This window comes from Chiloscyllium punctatum, chromosome 9, assembly GCF_047496795.1.
Source record: "Chiloscyllium punctatum isolate Juve2018m chromosome 9, sChiPun1.3, whole genome shotgun sequence".
NCBI classification, from domain to species: domain Eukaryota; kingdom Metazoa; phylum Chordata; class Chondrichthyes; order Orectolobiformes; family Hemiscylliidae; genus Chiloscyllium; species Chiloscyllium punctatum.
The window spans coordinates 67,388,863-67,408,263 of NC_092747.1; the positions used below are offsets into that span (position 1 = coordinate 67,388,863).

At 38.8% G+C, this 19,401-nt stretch overlaps 1 protein-coding gene across 2 annotated transcripts; it reads left to right on the top strand.

The window, feature by feature from the left end:
• Positions 1-23: 23 nt before the first annotated feature.
• tmem126a (transmembrane protein 126A) lies at positions 24-14,042 on the top strand. Of its 2 annotated transcripts, none has more exons than XM_072577720.1 (5): positions 24-70; positions 509-624; positions 5,758-5,951; positions 6,334-6,448; positions 13,085-14,042. In XM_072577720.1, the coding sequence occupies exons 2-5, from the start codon at positions 518-520 to the stop codon at positions 13,284-13,286; spliced, it is 618 nt and encodes a 205-aa protein (XP_072433821.1). In that variant the 5' UTR covers positions 24-70; positions 509-517; the 3' UTR covers positions 13,287-14,042. The 2 variants fall into 2 exon arrangements, with proteins under 2 accessions (XP_072433821.1, XP_072433820.1); XM_072577719.1 differs by having other exon boundaries at positions 30-195.
• The last annotated feature ends 5,359 nt before the right edge of the window (positions 14,043-19,401 follow it).

The following is a 19,401-nucleotide window of genomic DNA, read 5'->3' on the forward strand; positions in this document are numbered from 1 at the left end:
GGGGAGAAGCGGGTAAAAGGTCAGTTTGGTCACCTGATCAACATGTCTGCGTTTCAGTAGTTTACATGATGTGAGGTGATAATGTTGATAGAGGTTAATGTTTTAAATGTTGTTGCGATAGTGTGCAAATTTGTAAAGTTTTTATCTTCATAAAAGTGTATTTGTTCACCTCAGAAGTTAGGGATTCATACTCAGGTATTTTTTCTAAAATTTTACATAATATACAATACACTTTTGCTCGTTCATCTCTTCACATATGCTGCTAGACCTACAGTGTATTTCTAGCGTGTCTCTTTTTATCTAATGCTCTGTCATTAATACCGTGTAATTCTCCAAGAACGGAACGTGTTTAAGTCAGGTGTGACGTTGTTAATTACTTTGCAATTCCTTTACACAAATTCTACACATTCACATTTCACTTTAGAGTATTCTGACGCCATTTTTGCTTGACTTTGTTGTGCAATAAAATATTTTCAGTTACCTAATTTTAAACCCTAATTTGTTGTAGGTTTCAAGAATGGCAGATAATACAGTATTTACTCAAGATCCACAACCTGGTATGCCCAATCCTAATATCATGGAAATGCTTCTTGAACGGTTTCAGCGGCTACCAGAATTAGACAGGTACTTATCTAATCCATGTCCACACAAATGCGCACACAGTTAAGATTCTGAATCAAAAACATTAACTCTGATTTCTCTCCATAGATGCTGTGAGACCTGTTGAGATTTTCCAGCAATTTCTGTTTTTGTACCTCATAGTTAAGATTATTTATTAAAAATTTCAGACAAAGGACCTTTTCAGTTCCCATTTATTTAAGCTGAATAAAACTTTGGTCTCCAAATGAAGCATGTTTAAAACCAGCATCTACACAGTGATACAAGAACAATTTAAACCAAACATTTGCAATCAAAAGATTAGCAACTGTAGATATTTAAGCTTAATTTATAAGTAGGAATCAACTGAGGTTAATGATGCTATATCTCTAAAATGCTTACCCCTGACTTAGTTCTAATAGCAAGGGACTCAATTCTTAATTTCTTAAACAAATGTCAGAAAAATGCTCTCTGCCATGGTTTAAATGTTTCAGCCATTATGCCATCCTTTTTCAGTGCTGAATTAATAATCATAAAATCTCTAGTGTGGAGCCCAACAAGTCCACTCCAACCCTCCGCAGCATATCCTACCCAGACCCATTCCCCTACCACACTACATTTCCCACGACTAATGCACCTAACCTGCACATTCCCGAACACTATGGGCAATTTAGCATGGCCAATCCACTTAACCTGCTCATTGTTGGACTGTGGGAGGAAACTGGAGCAGCCTGAAGAAACCCGTGCAGACTCCAGAGAGACAGTTACCTGAGGCTGGAATTGAGCCCAGGTTCCTGGCGCTGTGAGGTAGCAGTGCTAACCACAGCCACCATGCCACCCTCAGAGTATCTTTATTCTGTCCAGTACAGCATGGTTATGCAAAGAATGTGGGAAGGGAGTGTGTGGCAATCTGGCAAGGGCCTGAATAATCTTTTTGAGCAGGTCTTTATTGTATTACATGTAAGTGGGTTCAATGAGAAGATAAGCTTTGATGTGGCTATAGTATTTCAGAGGCCCTACTCACAGTTGAGCTTTTGTACCAACTGTAACCAATGAAAGTGAAGCACATCTTCAAAGAGTGAAATCTGGATGCAGAAAAAGACAAAGCAACTTTATGATTCTTTGTGGAAGAAAACGTATTAATCTCCATCTGAACATTTTTCTCCCTTGTGGAGCATTGATGGTATAACCAGAAATGAAGGACAGATATCTCATTCGACTGCATTAATTCCTCATCCAAGAAATATGGAGATGTTATCTTAATTCTCAAAGATAATTCAGTTTTATTTAAACTTTATTTTATTCTGATTCCGTCAATGTTAACTGTGGCTGTGTTGATGGCAGTCTGTCCTGAGAAGTAGGTTCAGTTCCAATTCTAAGGGATATGCAACACTGAGGGCATGCTGCATTGTGAGATAAGCTATCTCCTGAATGAAAGATTAATCCAAATCGAATCTTTATCTCTCAAGTGGATTTTAAAAATTAAGTGGCTATATTGCAAAAGGGCCGCAAAATTCTTGTGTGTTGTCCGGTACTTGTTCCTTAAAATCATAACAATGTATCATCTTGTAAATATTACTTTTCTATTTGTAGGTCCTCATTCTACACAAATTGCTAAGTACGATTTAATAACTTCATTTAAACTACTTCACTGAAGCAATTTGGGCATCCTGAGGTTGTGAAAGACGCTATATAAGTGTAGCTTTTCTTTTCTTTGAAATAGTCATACATCACAGAAACAGACCCTTCGGTCTAACTCATTCATGTCGACCAAATTTCCAAACCTAAACTTGTTCCACTTGCCTGCATTTAGTCCATAATCCCTGTAAACCATTCCTATTCATGTACCTGTCCAAATGTATTTTAAATGTTGTAATTGTACCTTCATCTACCAGTTCCCCTCGCAGATCAACCACAGCATTTCTCACTTCATTTTCCTACATTTGCCTACTTTTTCTTTGAAATGCTTGATTCCTGACTGATTAAGGTTCCTGACCTAGACTGTCCCATGGGAGGTATCATCCTCTCAGCATTTACTCTGTCAAGACCTTTAGAACTTGTACGTATTTCAGCCCTTCAATCCAACCAACCCATGACGACCGTAATCCCAAGGTAAAATAGTCCCCCATGTCTGCGCTTAGCCCATATCTCTTCAAGTATTTTTTCTTTATGCACTATCTAAATGTTTTTTAAATATTGTAACTGTGTCCACATCCACCACTTCCTCTGGACGTTCGTTCCACTCAGTTCATTCTGCATATGCAACACCCTGTATGTGAATAAGTAGCCCCTCATGTCTTTTTAAACCTCTCTCTCACCTTAGAAATGTGTCCACCAGTTTTGATCACCCCCATCCTAGGGAAAAGATCTTTGCTATTTACCTTACCTAAGTCCCACATGATTTAATAAACCACTATAAGGCCTCTTCCTATGCTCCACTGAAAGAAGTCCCAGCCTATCCAGCCTCTACTTATAATTCAACCCTCCAGTTCCAACAACATCTGGTAAATCTTATCTGAACCCTCTCCAATTTAATACCTTTGGTCTCACATAGTAAAATACCCAAAAGATTTGGATCTCCAACAGCTAACAATTACATTACTTTTTATAATTATTATCTCTTGTATAATTACATACAAAAGAGTACCACATTGCAATTCACTGTGCATTGATGCAGAATTATCACTAGAAGAATGGAAATGGAATATATATATTCAGAGGTTCATTAGATTATAATGGTGGTATAATTACTGAATATAGTGGTATGATTACTGAAGCAAACTATTACTTAAAAGAAATGTAACCATTTCAGAAAAAAAATTCTAATAGAAGAGGAAACATCAACAAGATGCACTAAATGGCTACCTTTTAAAATTTTCTAACAACTGCAAACCTCACCACGGATTTTTTAAGCAAAAAGTGTGTGGGCTGCTGCAAAAGAAAGTTAAAACTGATAAAATTTAGAAATCAAATGCTAATAATTCTGTCCAATTTTGCGAGGGCCCTCAAGATTAAAGAATCAGTATTCACCTTCCTTTCATCCTCAATTTGGCATGACGTATTTATCTTTTTTTTAAATCCCTGGGACTACTGATTCCCTTTCACTTCCAATTTGCTCTTAGTCACACAGATTAGGGAGAACATTTCCTTGGACATGATTCTTCCTGGACTCTGAGGGCACAGATAACCCTACTATTTTTTTTATTATTAAATATAGCTTCTAGAGAGAGTGTGCACATATTCTAAGTATTCTTTCATCATTTCAGTTAATCTTGAATTTGTCAATTCTCTTTAGAGGAAATGTGATTCTCAGCTTGCCTATCAAATTTAGGGACCAGTTTAGTTTGCAAATGCTCGAACTAGAATGGGAACAAACCAGACAATTAATCTATAGCCAGAACAAGGCATCCTAGTTATGGAAAAAGCCAACGTATTTCCATTTATTATTTAGATGTACTTGCCATAATCCATTCCTGTTACTGTGGGTGCAAGTATTACAGAAAAGATATCTCAAACTGCAAACTAAAGCTAATGGGTCCCCTAACCTCGAGGGTGTCTGATACTGTTTGGTACCACCAAGATAGCTTCCTTCATAAAAGTTTTGAATGACATTTCTAATCTGAAATCCATTCCTCCAATTTCGGGTGGTGCTTGTTTGCAAGTACTAGAAAGACAGAAATCTGATGAGTGTATTCTTTATAAATCCACTCTCGTTTAAATTGTAATTCATCTGAATAATTTCAATTACAAATTCTCTCTGCTGAGTCGTGGTTTATTTATGAAGTCCAATGCACCATATATTTTCTGGCTGTTGTTAGATCTACATCAGGTCTATCCTCTGAGTAATCTGTGAACTGCGTTGTGTAATAACTTATTTATTACTTCCTTTGAGTTTGTTTTAATTTAAAAATAACCAACAGCACAACTTTATGCTTCAAATAAGATAAAAGGTTAGTTTATTAAATAACTGTTGCTAAAAGTTACTGGTATTAAGGATGCTGCCGTGGCCACCATCTTCAAGAAGGGAGACAAAGTGGATTGTGGAAACTACTGACGAATCTCCCTACTCTATATTGCCAAGAAGACTATCACCCATATGCTCCCTAGAAATTCTTCTGGAAATCAGGTGTGGTTTCCAACCAAACTGTGGAACTAGGCATGATTTTCACTGCTCAACAAGTCCAAGTGGAATAATAGGAACAGCAACACCATTCTAAATTGCCTTCCTCAATCTGACCAAGGGTTTTGTCTCAGTCAATTTAGAAGTGTTATGGAAGACCCTTGCTCTCCCAAGAAATTCATAATTTTCCATCTTCTTCACAACAAAATGTCAGCAATGGTCTTCACCAATAATATGATAGAATCCTTTGAAGTCAAGCAGAGATGTACAATTGCACGAATCCTTTTCTTTGTCTTTATTGCCACTATTCTCCATCTTGTCAAAAACAAGATTCCCAGTGGTTTGAACTTTATCTATAGTGTATGGGACTATCAAGAAGTTAGGAAAAACCAAGACAATCTATAGATCAGTATAGTGTGTTCAAATGCAGTAGAAGTAAATTATCAAAACTACTGAGCAATCGAGATTAAAATAACTAAAATTCAGTCGTAATGGAATAAATATTTGACTTAGTATCTCATATTAACAAGAAATTGTTGGAAGAATTGCAAAAGCATGGTTTAGACTAGAATATGATACCTTGAAAACAAACAACGATATTCTGAAGGATAGTTAAAAAGACTAATATAGGAATGTGAAAATGTAGTAACCACAGAAAGTCTCACTTGATTAAGGCACTAATTTGGAATCAAGATAGGGGTTTCCTAATGCATGCAGAAAAGAATACCTTAGATTTAACTTAATCTGGGAGTTGCTCGATAGTTGTGTGGCAGTAGAATCAGTACTGATTAGGATACAGTTAATCAATGTCATTCAGTGTCTTGTTAATATCACTCTGGTCACCCTTAAATCAATTTTTCCTCTCCACATTTATATTTCAAACTATTTGTACATACATGATGGAGGTAGCTCCACGCATATCAGCTGTTACCTGAGCACTGAATGTGAAGTAACAGTTAATGAAAGGTTTTCTGTACAATAACTCACGTTTGCAGTTGAGATTTGTAATGAAAACTAAATTTCTTCTTCTCCTCCCACAGAAAGCTTTTTGCATATGGACCCATCTACCTTGGGATAAATTCAGCATTTGCTGGTTTAATTGCTAACAGTTTCTTTCGAAGAATACTCAATATTGCTCAGGCTCGTTTTGCTTCCAGTTTGCCAATGGGAATTCTTCCATTCCTGACTACAATAGCAGGATATAATGCTGTTGTGTCAAAGCCTTTGCTTTCAGGTTGGTAAGGGATTTGTTATGGATAATACAAGCATATTGTTTATACTAACTAGATCCAAAATAATAATACTTGCTGATTTTTAGTATTGAAGATATTTTGTAGCAGTGTAATATTAGTTAGCTCAGTTGGCTTCACAATTGGTTTGTGACACAGAGTGACGCCAACAGTGTAGGTTCAATTCCCGTACTGACAGAGGTTACCCACCCTCTCAATCTTGCCCCTTGACTGAGGGAGGAAACTAGCAATGAGGTTAAAATAGGTTTCAAAGACGTTTATATGTCATCTCAATCAACTGGACAGCTAATTAAAAATGAAGCTGACATTGTTCTTAAAATTTAAAACAAAATTTTTATCATGAAAATTTGATTTTCTTTTGTTTAGGTGATCTCAATTGTCCCACATGTGCCCTAGTTAGAGGAGGATTAGTGGCTTCTGTTGGAGGAACCTTGTATCCTGTTCTCCTGGCCTTACCAATAAATGCTGGCCTTGCATCACGGTGAGGATGTTATTTGGTTGTACCCTCTTGCTACAAAGAATTGTTTTCATGCTATAGTGACTTCTAGCATCTTAAACATGTTTTAGTGTATTTGCAATTTGATGGGGAGAAAGGTTGCATTTTACATCAATCTTCTATAAATGCGGAGAAAATTGTAAAATATTCTGCAGCAAAATACATATTCAAAGCATATTTCATTGTATGGAGGTCTGTGACTAGTGGTGCTCCACAGAGATCCGTACTGGGACCTTTATGTGATATGTATAAATGACTTGGATGAAAATGTAGATGGGTGGATTAGTAAGTTTACAGATGATAAAGATCAGTGGAATTATAGAGAGTGTAGAAGGTTGTCAAAGGATATAGCGCGATATAGATATGTTGCAGATATGGGCGGACAAATGGCAGGTGGAGTTTAATTCGGGTAAGTGTGAGGTGCTGCACTTTGCGAAATCAAATGTTAAGGAAAAGTATAGTGAATGACAGGACCGTGAACAGCATTGAAGTACAGAAGGATCTTGGGGTTGAAGTCCATAGCTCCCTGAAAACGGCCATGCAAGTAAATGGGAAGGCAAAGAAGGCATGTGGTATGATTAGATTACATTACAGTGTGGAAACAGGCCCTTCGGCCCAACAAGTCCACACCGACCCGCCGAAGCGCAACCCACCCATACCCCTACATTTACCCCTTACCTAACACCACGGGCAATTTACCATGGCCAATTCACCTGACCTGCACATCACTGGACTGTGGGAGGAAACCGGAGCACCCGGAGGAAACCCACGCAGACACGGGAAGAATGTGTAAACTCCACACAGACAGTCGCCTGAGGCGGGAGTTGAACCCGGGTCTCTGGCGCTGTGAGGCAGCAGTGCTAACCACTGTGCCACCGTGCCGCCCAACCACTTTGCCACCGTGCTCACCTTTATTGGTAGGCAAATTGACTACAAGAGTTAGGATATAATATTGTAGCTTTTTAAGACTTTGGTTAGGCCATACTTAGTGTATTGCTTTCAATTCTGGTCGCCGCATTACAGGAAGGATGTGGAAGCTTTGGAGAGGGTGCAGAAGAGGTTTACCAGGATGCTGCCTGGATTAGAATGTATAAGCTTTAAGGAGAAGCTAGGAAAACTTGGGGGGTTTTTTCCCTCTGGAGGAGTGAAGGCTAAGCGAAGACTTCATAGAAGTCTATAAAATTGAGATGTATAGTTAGGGTTGACAGTCAGAATCTTTTCTCAGAGTTGAAATATCTAAAACCCGGGGGCATGCATTTAAGATGAGAGGGAGAAAAGTTCAAAGGAGATGTAAGAGACAATTTTTTTATACAGAGTGTGGTAGAGATCTTGAGTGCACTGCCAGGGGTGGTGGTGGAGGCAGGTCCTATAGGGATGTTTGAGGGACTTTTAGACAAGCACATGAACATGCAAGGAATGGAGGGAAATGGACCAAAAGCAGGAAGAAGGAATTAATTTGGCATCATGTTAGCACAACTTTGTTGTTTATGGATGAATCAGAAAATTAAATCCCGTTTGATTTTCACTGCATTTGTAGAATTGTTCCTGACTTTCCAGTTGCTTGCCATTTCCAAACACAATCTTCCTCTTAAGCTGACATTTTCAACCATGCTTGCTGCATTGATCCAGCAAAGCCCAACATACAATGCAGGAAGAGCATTCATTTTCCCATTTAAGCACTTAACAGCCTTCAGAACTAAATATACTGAATTCAACAGTTTCAAAGTATGAACACTGTCCTCCATTTTGATTATGCATGTATACCCATGTCCCAAGTAGATGATATCAGTTTGCTGTTAGCAGATCTGACCTATTTACTGCTGGTCAGACCTGTCATTCACACTGATTTTGCATCCTCCTATCTTCTTCAGTGTCATTAGCCCTCCCTTTGCCTTTTGATCTGGGGACCCTCACCATTTGTTCTATTCACTCCAATATCTCTGTGTCAACAGCATAAACAATATCATTTTCCAGCCCATTCATTCCACAGGAGAGACATATTGGACTGAAAGCATTAATTTTGTTTCTCTTTTCAGAGCTGCTGCTAGACCTGCTGAGTTTCTACAGCACTTTCTATTCTTACTCTTATATTCAAAACCTCTCAAAATAAAAGAAAGCATCCCATTAGCTCTCTCGAGTATGTGTTATCCCTGTGCTTCTCAGAACTCTGAAGACGTTCTCTGGTTTAAATACCATTTTCTTAACCATCATGCCAAAGAGAACAACTTCACATTTGCACAGATTGCACTTCATTTGCCAGATTTTTGCCTACTCACTCAACCCATGTATTGCATCTGCATTTTCCAATGTTGTCTTCACAGCACACTTCCCTATAAATCTTAGTGACATCTGTGAATTTAGTTACCTTACCTTTGCTCCTCTCATCTAAGTCATTGATGTAAGTTGTAAAACATTGAGTCCCCAGCAGACATCCCTGCAGGATTTCACAGTCACATCCTGCCTTTCTTTTCTTCCTACCAACCAGTTTTCTCGTAATACTATTATATTGCCCCATACGCCATAAACGTCTATTTTCAACAGTAACCTTTGATGTGGCATCTTCTTGCATACTTTCTCCCATATTTTGTGACGGGGGGTTGTAAATCATTCCTACTAGTTAGTTCTTTTCCCTAGCTATTTCTCATCTCCACCCTAAACCAATTCTGCATCCTGATCTTTTGAACCAGTTATATCTAACTATTAGCACAAATGCAATCTTTGATTAACAGTACTACCCTTCCACCTTTACCTATCTGCCTTTGTTTTTAATATCCTGTACTTCTCAATATTCAGGACCCATTCTTTGTCATCCTGAAGTCGTGTCTCCATAATGGCAATCGGATAATATTTATTTACTTCCATCGTGCACGATGTATTTATTTATTTTGTGATAAGAAGTTATCATCATAAAGCAATCATTATTACAAGAGGGGGGGAAATATGGGAAAACAAATGGAATGTAAGGGTGACCGGCTTCCTCACATCAGAGGATCTTAAAGGCAAGTGGTCACCTTTCCCGGTATTCAGGATGGCAAAATTTGTGGAGACATGGAGTCATAGAATCAGAGATGTGGTCAGGCTATTCAGCCCATTGAGTCGACCCAGACACACCTTTCTGCCCTATCCCTGTAACCCTGCATTTCCTATAGCTAATCCACCTAGCCTGTACATCCCTGGACACTATGGTCTATATAGCACAGCTAATCTACCTAACCTGCACATCTCTGGACTGTGGGAGGAAACCGGAGCACCCAGAGGTAACCCACACGGGCACAGGGAGAATGTGCAAACTACACATAGCCAGTTGCCCGAAGATGGAATCAAACCCAGTCCCTGGTGCTGTGAGGAAGCAGTGCTAACCACTGAGCCACCATAGTGCATTTGCAAGACAAAAAGATTTTAATAAAAATCTAAATTAATGTAATCATAGAATTGCTTCAGTTCCAACTCATCCATGCCAACTAGATATCCAAAATTACTCTAGTCCCGTTTGCCAGCATTTGACCCATATCCCTCTAAGGTCAGGGTGATCATGGGGGACTTCAATATGCAAATGGTCTGGGTGAATAATGTTGCCAGTGGATCCAAAGAAAGGAAATTCATGGAATGCTTACAGAATGGCTTTTTGGAACAGCTTGTGATGGAGCCCACAAGGGAACAGGCTATTCTGGACTTAGTGCTATGTGATGAACCAGACTTTGTGAAAGATTTTAAAGTTAAGGGAACACTTAGGAGACAACAATCATAATATGATAGAGTTCAGTCTGCAATTTGAAAGAGAGAAGGCAAAATTGGATGTAATGGTGTTACAGTTAAATAAAGGTAATTACTGGGGCATGAGAGAGGAACTGACGAAAATCAACTGGAAACAGAGCCTAGTGGGGAAGACAGTAGAGCAACAATGGCAGGAGATTCTGCTGGAGGAGGGTGGGGGGGGGGGATTAAACAGCCATGGCTGTCGGGAAATCAGGAAATGTATCATAGAAAAAGAGAGAGCCTATAAAGTGGCCAACAGCACCGGGAAATCAGAAGATTGGGAAGACTACAAAAAATAAACAGAGGATAACAAAGAGAGAAATAAGGAAGGAGAGGATCAAATATGAAGGTAAGTGAGCCAGTATTATTAGAAATGGTAGTAAAAGTTTCTTTCAATACATAAGAAACAAACAAGAGGCAAAAGTAGAAATTGGGCTGCTCCAAATTAATGCAGGAAGGCTAGTGATGGAAGATAAGGAACTAAATGAAGAACTTAATAAATACTTTGTGTCAGTCTTCACAGTGGAAGACATGAGTAATATCCCAACAATTAAGGAGTGTCAAGGGGCAGAGTTGAGTATAGTAGCCATTACAAAAGAGAAAGTGCTAGAAAAGCTAAAGTCTAAAACTTGATAAATCTCGTGGCCCAGATGGGTTCTGAGGGAGGTGGCTGAAGGAGGCGTTAGTTGTAATCTTTCAAAACTCACTGGAGTCAGGGGAGGACACACATGATTGGAAAATCACTCTTGTAACCCCCTTATTCAAGAAAAGATCAAGACAAAAGATGGAAAATTATAGGCCGATTAGCCTAACCTCGATTGTAGGTAAAGTCTCATCGTTAAGGAAGAGATTTCTAAATTCTTGCAAGTGCTGGGTAGGATTAGCACAAGTCAGCATGGATTTAGTAAGGAGAGGTTGTGCCTGACAAACGTGTTAGATTTCTTTGAAGAGGCAACAAGTAGGTTAGACCAGAGAAACCCAGTGGATGTATTCCATCTAGACTTCCAAAAGGCCTTTGTTAAGGCCTGCAGAAAGATTTAGACAGTTTAGGAGAGTGGTCCAAGAAATGACTGATGAAATTCAACATGAGCAAATGCGAGGTCTTGCAATTTGGAAAAAAGAATACAGGCATGGAGTATTTTCTAAACAGTGAGAAAGTTCATAAAGCCAAAGTACAAAGGGATCTGGGAGTGCTAGTCCAGGATTCTCTAAAGGTTGAGTTGCAGGTTGAGTCTATGGCTAAGAAAGCAAATATAATGTTGTCATTTATCTCAAGAAGGCTTGAATGTAAAAACAGCGATATGTTACTGAGACTTTGTAAAGCTCTGGTTAGGGCCCAGTTAGAATACTGTGTCCAGTTTAAGGCCCCACACCTCGGGAAGGATATACTGGCACTGGAGCATGTCCAGGGGAGATTCACACGGATTATCCCTGGAATGATAGGTCTAAAATACAATGAACGGCTGAGGATCCTGGGATTGTATTCATTAGAAGGTTGAGAGGAGATGTAATAGAAACTTACAAGATAATGCAAGAGTGAACGCTGGGAATTTGTTTCCCTCAGGTAGGGCTATGAGGACCCGTGGGCCCGGCCTTCAAATTAGAGGAAGTCAATTTAAAACGAATTAAGCGATACGGGAAGAGTGTGGGTCAGTGGCATTGAGATGCCCATCAGCCTTGATTGAATGGTGGAGTGGACTCGAGGGCTGAATGGTCTTACTTCTACTCCTATATCTTATGGTCTTATGGTCTAAACCTTTCCTATTTATATACCCATCCAGATGCCTTTTAAATGTTGTGTTTGTACAATCCTTCACCACTTCCTCTGGCAGCTTCCTCGTTCTGTACATGCATCACCCTCTGCATGAAAAAGTTGCTCTTTGTATCCCTTTTAAATCTTTGCCTTCTACTTTAGGACTCCCCTAACCTGGGAAAAAGACCTTAACTATTCATTTTATCTCTGCCCCTCATGATTTTATAAACCTCCATAAGGTCACCCCTCAGCTTCTGATGCTCCAGGGAAAAAAGCCCTAGCTATTCAGCCTCTTTCTCGAACCTCAAACCCTCCAACCCTATAATATCCTTGTAAACCTTTTCTGAACCCTTTCAACTTTAACTACAGCTTTCCTATAGCAGGGAGACCAGAACTGAACACAATATTCCAAAAGTGGCTTAACCAATGTCCTGTACAGCTGCAACATGATGTCCCAACTCCTATGTTTAATGCACTATCCAATGAAGGCACATGTACCAAATGGCACTTTCTCTATTCTGTCTACCTGCATCTCCACCTTCAAGGAGCACCCCAATGTCTCTTCATTCGGCAATATTCCCCATAATCCTACCATTAAATGTGTAAGTCCTGCCCTGATTTGCTTTTTCAAAATGCAACAACTCACATTTAACTAAATTAAACTCCATCCGCCATTCCCTAGTCCATTGGCCCATCTGAGCAATGTCCTGTTGTACTCTTCTTCACTGTCCTTTATTAATAGTTTCATTCTGTTGCTTAATTATGAAAACTGCCAGTAACATCCTTTACCTGATCTTTACATATCTCTGCTGGCACTTCCCCATCACTACAGCTCAGATGACCAGACCTCTGTATTGCAATGCTGGGTGATGCCAACAGCATGGGTTTGATTCCTGCACCAGCTGGGGGTACCATGAAGAACTCTCTTTTTCCACCTCTACCCTTGCCTGAGGCATGATGATCATCAGGTGAAATGGTCACCAGTTCTCTCTTTCTAATGGGAGAGCAAACCTATGGTCCAGTATGATTTTGGCAACTTTACCGTTACCACTTAGTACAAGTATTCAAGATAGTATTTATTTTCTAACTACATTTTACTCTCTTTGGTCCAGGTATAATACAGCTCCAATGCCACAAAGAGGAAATACAATACGATTCTGGATTACTATTTGTCAGCCAGTTATGAGGAAATTAAGCTTCATATTAATCCTTCAAGCTCTCTTCGGAGTCTATCTGAGTTCCAAGCACTATGCAATTTATGTGAAAATGTTAGAACTTCCTCCACCTCCTAGAATTCCCAAACCAAATGCATAAATTGGAGGAAAAAAAATAATGTAATTTCTTCAGGACTCATCAACATAGTTTGACATTGGTGAATGCATGATCATATGAGAAAAGAATGTGTGAATTTAGAAAACTTGAATAGTAAAATTACAGCACACAACTAAACATAATCAAAGTCACAAAGTACAGCACAACCAAACATGATCAATTTTTTTTATATAGTCCTGCATTTGTGACTGGACTAGCCCTGCCTCAATTGATAGCACTTTTGTCTGTGTGTCACAAGATTTCAGATTCAAGTCCCATTCCAGAACTTGAGCTGAAAAGTTCTGACACTCCAGTACAGCACTGAGGGAGTCTTTTGGCCAATTTGTTAAATGGAGGCCTCATCTGTGTGCTCAGGAGACCTGGTGTGCTGAACAATATTAATCCCTCAATCCACATTAAAAATATACAATTATTGTTTGTTATCACAGTGCTATTCTTAAGTTTTAGTTCTGCATAAATTTTCAGTAAAGTGTTTAGAGATATCTGGTGGTTTGTGAAAAGCGTGGTATATATATATATTTAATCATAAAGTCCAAGTGCTGCAATTGTAATATAAAATCATTTTTAAAAATTTCTTCTGGCTACATCGTTAAAATATAAAACTGATTCTGAAAGAAATCTTGAAAGTAAACCACAAACATGTACATACATCCTTTATGTCATCAAGAAACAGCAGCATGGATGATTTCCTGGATGTGATAATCTAAGTCTTCATGCAATAAATTTGAGTAAAATTAATGGATGGTGTAGTTTGGTTAATCCTTTCGTTTCCTTCCAGTTCCCCAGTCATACATCTCGTCCAAGAGGTCACCTTCAAACTTTTCTGCAATATTTTGGGCTGAACTTCAAAAACAAAAGCTTGATAATGCCTGACCAGCTTTGTATTTCCAACATTTTCAATTTCTATTTCGTATTTCCGACATCTACAGTATTCTGCTTTTGTATGTGTGCAACATTCAAACTCTCTGGTTTCCTCCCCTTAAATAATGAAGTCTGAGAACATTGTCCTTTGCTTCTCCCACAAAGGACAATGGTAATTGTGGTAAAAGCAAAGGACAGTGTTCTCAGACTTCATTATTTAACTGGAGGAAACCAGAGAGTTTGGACATTGCACACATACAAAAGCAGAATACTGCAGATGTCAGAGATATGAAATAGAAATTGATATTTTTGCCCCCGTTCCCTCTTCGTCCACCATCTCAAGTGAAACCAGCCTCCCGTTTTTCACACTTGATTATTTAGATTAGATTAGATTCCCTACCGTGTAGAAACCGGCCCTTTGGCCCAATCAGACCACATCGACCCTCCAAACCCACAGAGACCCATTTCCCTCTGACTAATGCACCTAACACTATGGGCAATTTAACACGGCCAGTTCACCTGACCTGCACATCTTTGGACTGTGGGAAGAAACCTGAGGAAACCCACGCAGACAGGAGGAGAATGTGCAAACTTCACATATTTATTTATCCGGCATCAACTTCTATGCAACCACTCTCAATCTTGACCAACATTAACTCTTGATTCGCCTTTATCTCCAGTTCAAGATGTTCATCCTTGTGTTTGTATGTCATGTGATTACTCCTCCTCTGAAACCATTTACAGCACTGTGAACTCAATATCCTTCACCATTGGTAATTTACTTTGACTGTTTAGGCCCTACACTTAAAGAGCTCCCATCCTAAATTTCTGCAACTGCCTTTTCTTCCTAATATCCTCTTTGAATCAATACTTTTATCCAACCTGGCCCCCAGCTCCCTACTTAACATCTTACCTTGCCTCAGCAATTTTGTTTGATTATATTTTTGTAATCAACTTGAGACATTTAAAAATGTTAAATGGAAATTATTGATGGGATGTGCATTTTATTGATGGGATGTGCATTTTATTGATAACAAGTAGTTTCAATTTCAACTGTAAAATATCTTTTGTATGTAGTACACCGAGATGGTGCAATCTGATCATCAGATTCCAAAAAAAAATTAATGTTTCCTGAACGATTTATTCCACGTTTTTCCTTCCTTTGAATCTAGTGTTAGATTCTAGAATGGCATGTGGTTGCAGATTTTCTTTTTACCAACAAGACAAATTTATTAACCAAAAGGAAAAAAGCATTATTGAAATAAACTTTTTAAATAAAACTCAGTTTGAATCATTTTAAAAAACATGCAATTAAGCAAAGTCGTATCTGTTCCCCAACACCACTTTACAATGAGTCAAATTTGGAGAAGTTACCTTTCAATATCAAATCTTCAGTTTGACTTAACTGCTTCTCTCTATTTCTGCCTTGGAAATTAAATTCTTCCTACACCAGTAGTCTCAAAGCTCTCCCTGAACTGTCCTATACTTCTTTCTCAGAAAGAAATAGTGATTGTTTCTGACCTCTGTCATGGTCACCTTCAAAACTGCCCTAAAGCTTTGAATTGCTGAGCTGTCTTAATAATCCTTGATTGTTCTAAACCAAAAGCAAACTTCACTGTTTACACGCTGATGTAAATTCTGTAAGCCAATCTAATATTTACCCTTGTCTTATATTAACCACATTAAATCATTGTAATTGTGCCTTACTTTCTTTCATGCCAAGGTTGGAGGGTTTGAGCTACTTTCCTGGAGTGTCGGAAGCTGAGGGGTGACCTTATAAAGGTTTATAAAATCATGAAGGGCGTGGATAAAGTAAATTGGCAAAATCTTTTCCCTGTTTTGGGAGAGTCCAAAACTAAAGGGCATAGGGTTAGGGTGAGAAGGGAGAGATGTAAAAGGCACCTAACGGACAGCTTTTTCATGCAGAGAGTGGCGCATGTATGGAATGAGCTGCCAGCGGAAGTGGTGAAGGCTGGTACATTTACAACATTTAAAAGGCATCTAGAAGTGTATATGAATAGGAAGGGGTTTAGAGGGTTATGGGCCAAGTGCTTGTAAATGTGACTAGATTGATTTAGGGTATCTGGTCAACGAGGACCGAAGGGTCTTTTTCCATGCAGTGTATCTTTATGGCTCTATGACTCTATTTAATGAATAGAAACTGGGTTTGTCTTATGATGGTGGAATGGGCACTGAAGAAGAACTTACCAAAGAACTGCATTGTAGACATGAGGACAGAAAAGTATTGGTCAAGCCACAGATATTTTGATAAAATTTTGAAACTAAGTAGGAGAAGTGCACTATTATTTCTGTGACAGAAAAATAAGGGAGTTACCACAGATAAGGGAGATAGTAGTACAAACAGTTGCGAGTCTTTCTTTGAACGTAACCTTGAAGGGAGACAAGAGGAAATACATCAGTTAATGTCTTTGAACAGGAATAATGTAATTAAAAGCTAATTAAATGGGCCAATTGCTTTATATAGTACAATACTACAGTTAGCTACAGCAATTTGGTCAGCTGTTCTGAAATTGCATTACGAGATTTGGTAATGGATTGACCACCGTGGACAAAATGATTTTGGGACATCTAAGTAACCATGTGATTATATAATATTGCTTCGTGGTGTAATTAAAGATGTGCTGCACCGAGTGGACTGATATCAAAGTTATATACTGATATGTATGCCAGAACCTTTAGACCCCCAAAAAGGGGAGTTATAGTATGGCAAGTCAGCCAGCAGGTCTGTAAGAAATGGCAGAATGTAATATAGTTGGGTTCATCACAAAGTACGTGGCAGGAAAATAATCTGTTTAGCAGAAATCGGTTCAGATAATCCAGTTGGCAGAGAAAGACGTTATTCCTGGAGGTAGATAAAACCAATTATTGAAATGGAGCAATAGAGTGGATCATTTCCTTGTAAACCAGTCCCAAATACCCAATAAGGACATAATCAAGGCTACTGGCCAGAATTCAGACTCCAGGATATTCTGACAAAAATGTGGGAATTTTTAATCTGGATACAAAGTTCACATAGGTTTAGAAAGATTTTTCTGAATGTCTGATAGTGTAAATCAACATTTGGGTTTATGATGATTAATTGTAAATTAGATTGTGGTGAAAAGTCTTGCAAAGTTTAAAGATTTGAGAATTAAGTTCCTAAGACAATTTTTAAAAGGTAAAGTAAATTTTAATTTGGATATACATAATTGAAACTTCAAAAAAATGTTTGAGTTTGTTACAGTGAACTCAAAGTTTTAAAATGGACAGCGTCTCACAAAGATAATTTGAGAAATAAGCTAAACAACGTTTGGGAAATTAACCTTAATCTAAAATGCTGTGGACCTTTTGTGAGGTGAAAATAAATCTGTAAAGGTTATTTCCAAAAATATTTAGCAATTCTTTTTGGAAAAGGCAGTGTTTCATGCAAAATTTGCACCATTTTGTTCATGACTTTTTTAAATATGTAAAATAGAGCAAGTATGTTTATCAGAGAATGTATCCACTAGCAGGTTACAATTTCATGTCACTGGCTTTAAGCATTCTGCCTCAAACAGAATGAGTCTTTTATTCTTTTCACTTTCAGGAATAACGATGAATTCAAGAATTGCTTCAGACATTTTATAAATAATCAGAATCAATGAACTAAATAAAGCACATTTGGGTTCATAGAAACTTTATGAAAATATTAATAGACACCAACAGGAAAAGGTGCTGGGGAAGCTAAATGGCAGAAGATGAATAAATCTTCTCTACATACCAGGGTTCTAAAGGAAATACCTGAGGCAATTGTGGAGGCACTGGTGGTGATCGTTCAGGAATCAAGACTGAGAGAGGGTCCCAGAGGCTGGGAAATAGCTAATGTAACCCCCCTATTTAAGAAGAGAGAGAGACAGATGGAAAATTAGAGGTCGGTTAACCTGACCTCAATCATTGGTAAAATTTCAAAGTCCATTACGCAGGATGAGGTTGCAGAGTACTTGGAAATGCGTGGCAAAATAGGGCTGAATTAGTATTTCAATGGAAGTTCAGGCCTGACAAATCTGTTACAGGTAAGGAGCAAGTTAGACAAAGAAGGGAAAATGGACATGATCTATTTGGATTTGCAGAAGGCCTTTGACAAAGTACTGTATATGTGACTGATAAATAAGAGCCCATGGTGTTAGGGCCGGGGTACTGATATGGATAGAGGATTGGCTGACTGGCAGAAGGTAAAGGGTGGGGATAAAAGGATCTTTTTTCAAATTCAAATTCCATAGGAATCAGTGTTGAGATCATACTATTCATATTATACATTAAAGGCCTGGACGAATGAACTGAAGACTTTGAGCATAAAGATATGTGGAGGAACAGGTAGTGTTAAGGAAGTGGAAAGATTGCAGAAGGATTTGGGCAGACTAAGAGAGTGGGCAAAGAAGTAGTGGATGAAATACAATGTGGAAAAGTGAGAGGTTATATGCACTTTGATAGGAAGGATAGTGGCATAGATTATTTTCTAAATGGGGAAAAGCTTTAAAAATCTGAAGCACAAAGGGATTGAATAGTCCTATCTTAAGATTCTCCTAAGGTTAACACCCAGGTTTAGGTGGGAGTTAGGAAGGCAAGTGCAATGTTGTCATTTGTTTTGATAGTGGACAAAGAGTTGAGATGGGAAAAGCACAGCAGGTCAAGCAGCATCAGAGGAAAAGGGGAGTCGAAGTTTCAGGTCAGAACTGGGGGAGGGGAAGGGGGCTGCGAAATAAATAGAGGGAGGCAGTTGGGGCCGGGGGGAAAGGTAATAGGGGTGGCAATAGGTGGATGCAGGTAGGAGGTAGCTGTGATTGGTCAGAGGCAAGGGTAGAGAGGATAGGTGGGAAGGAAGATGGACAGGTAAGGTCTGGTTAAAGGGACAGAGTGGAGAGGGAGGGCTAGGTCTGGGATGAGGTGGGTGGGGAGATATGGAAACTGGTGAATTCTATGTTAAGGCTGTGTGGCTGTAAGCTTCTGAGGCAGAAGATGAGGCATTTTTAAAGGGCAGAAATATATTGCTGAGGCTGTATAAAGCACTGATCAGACCACATTTGGAATATTGTGAGCAGTTTTGGGTTCCATAGCTAAGGAAGGATGTGCTCGCCTTGGACAGAATACAGAGGAGGTTCACATGAATGATCCTGGGGATTAAGGGTTTGTCATGAGGAGTAGTTGAGAACTCTTGAGTATAGACCCATGAAGGTTTGGAGAGATGGCATCTCATTAA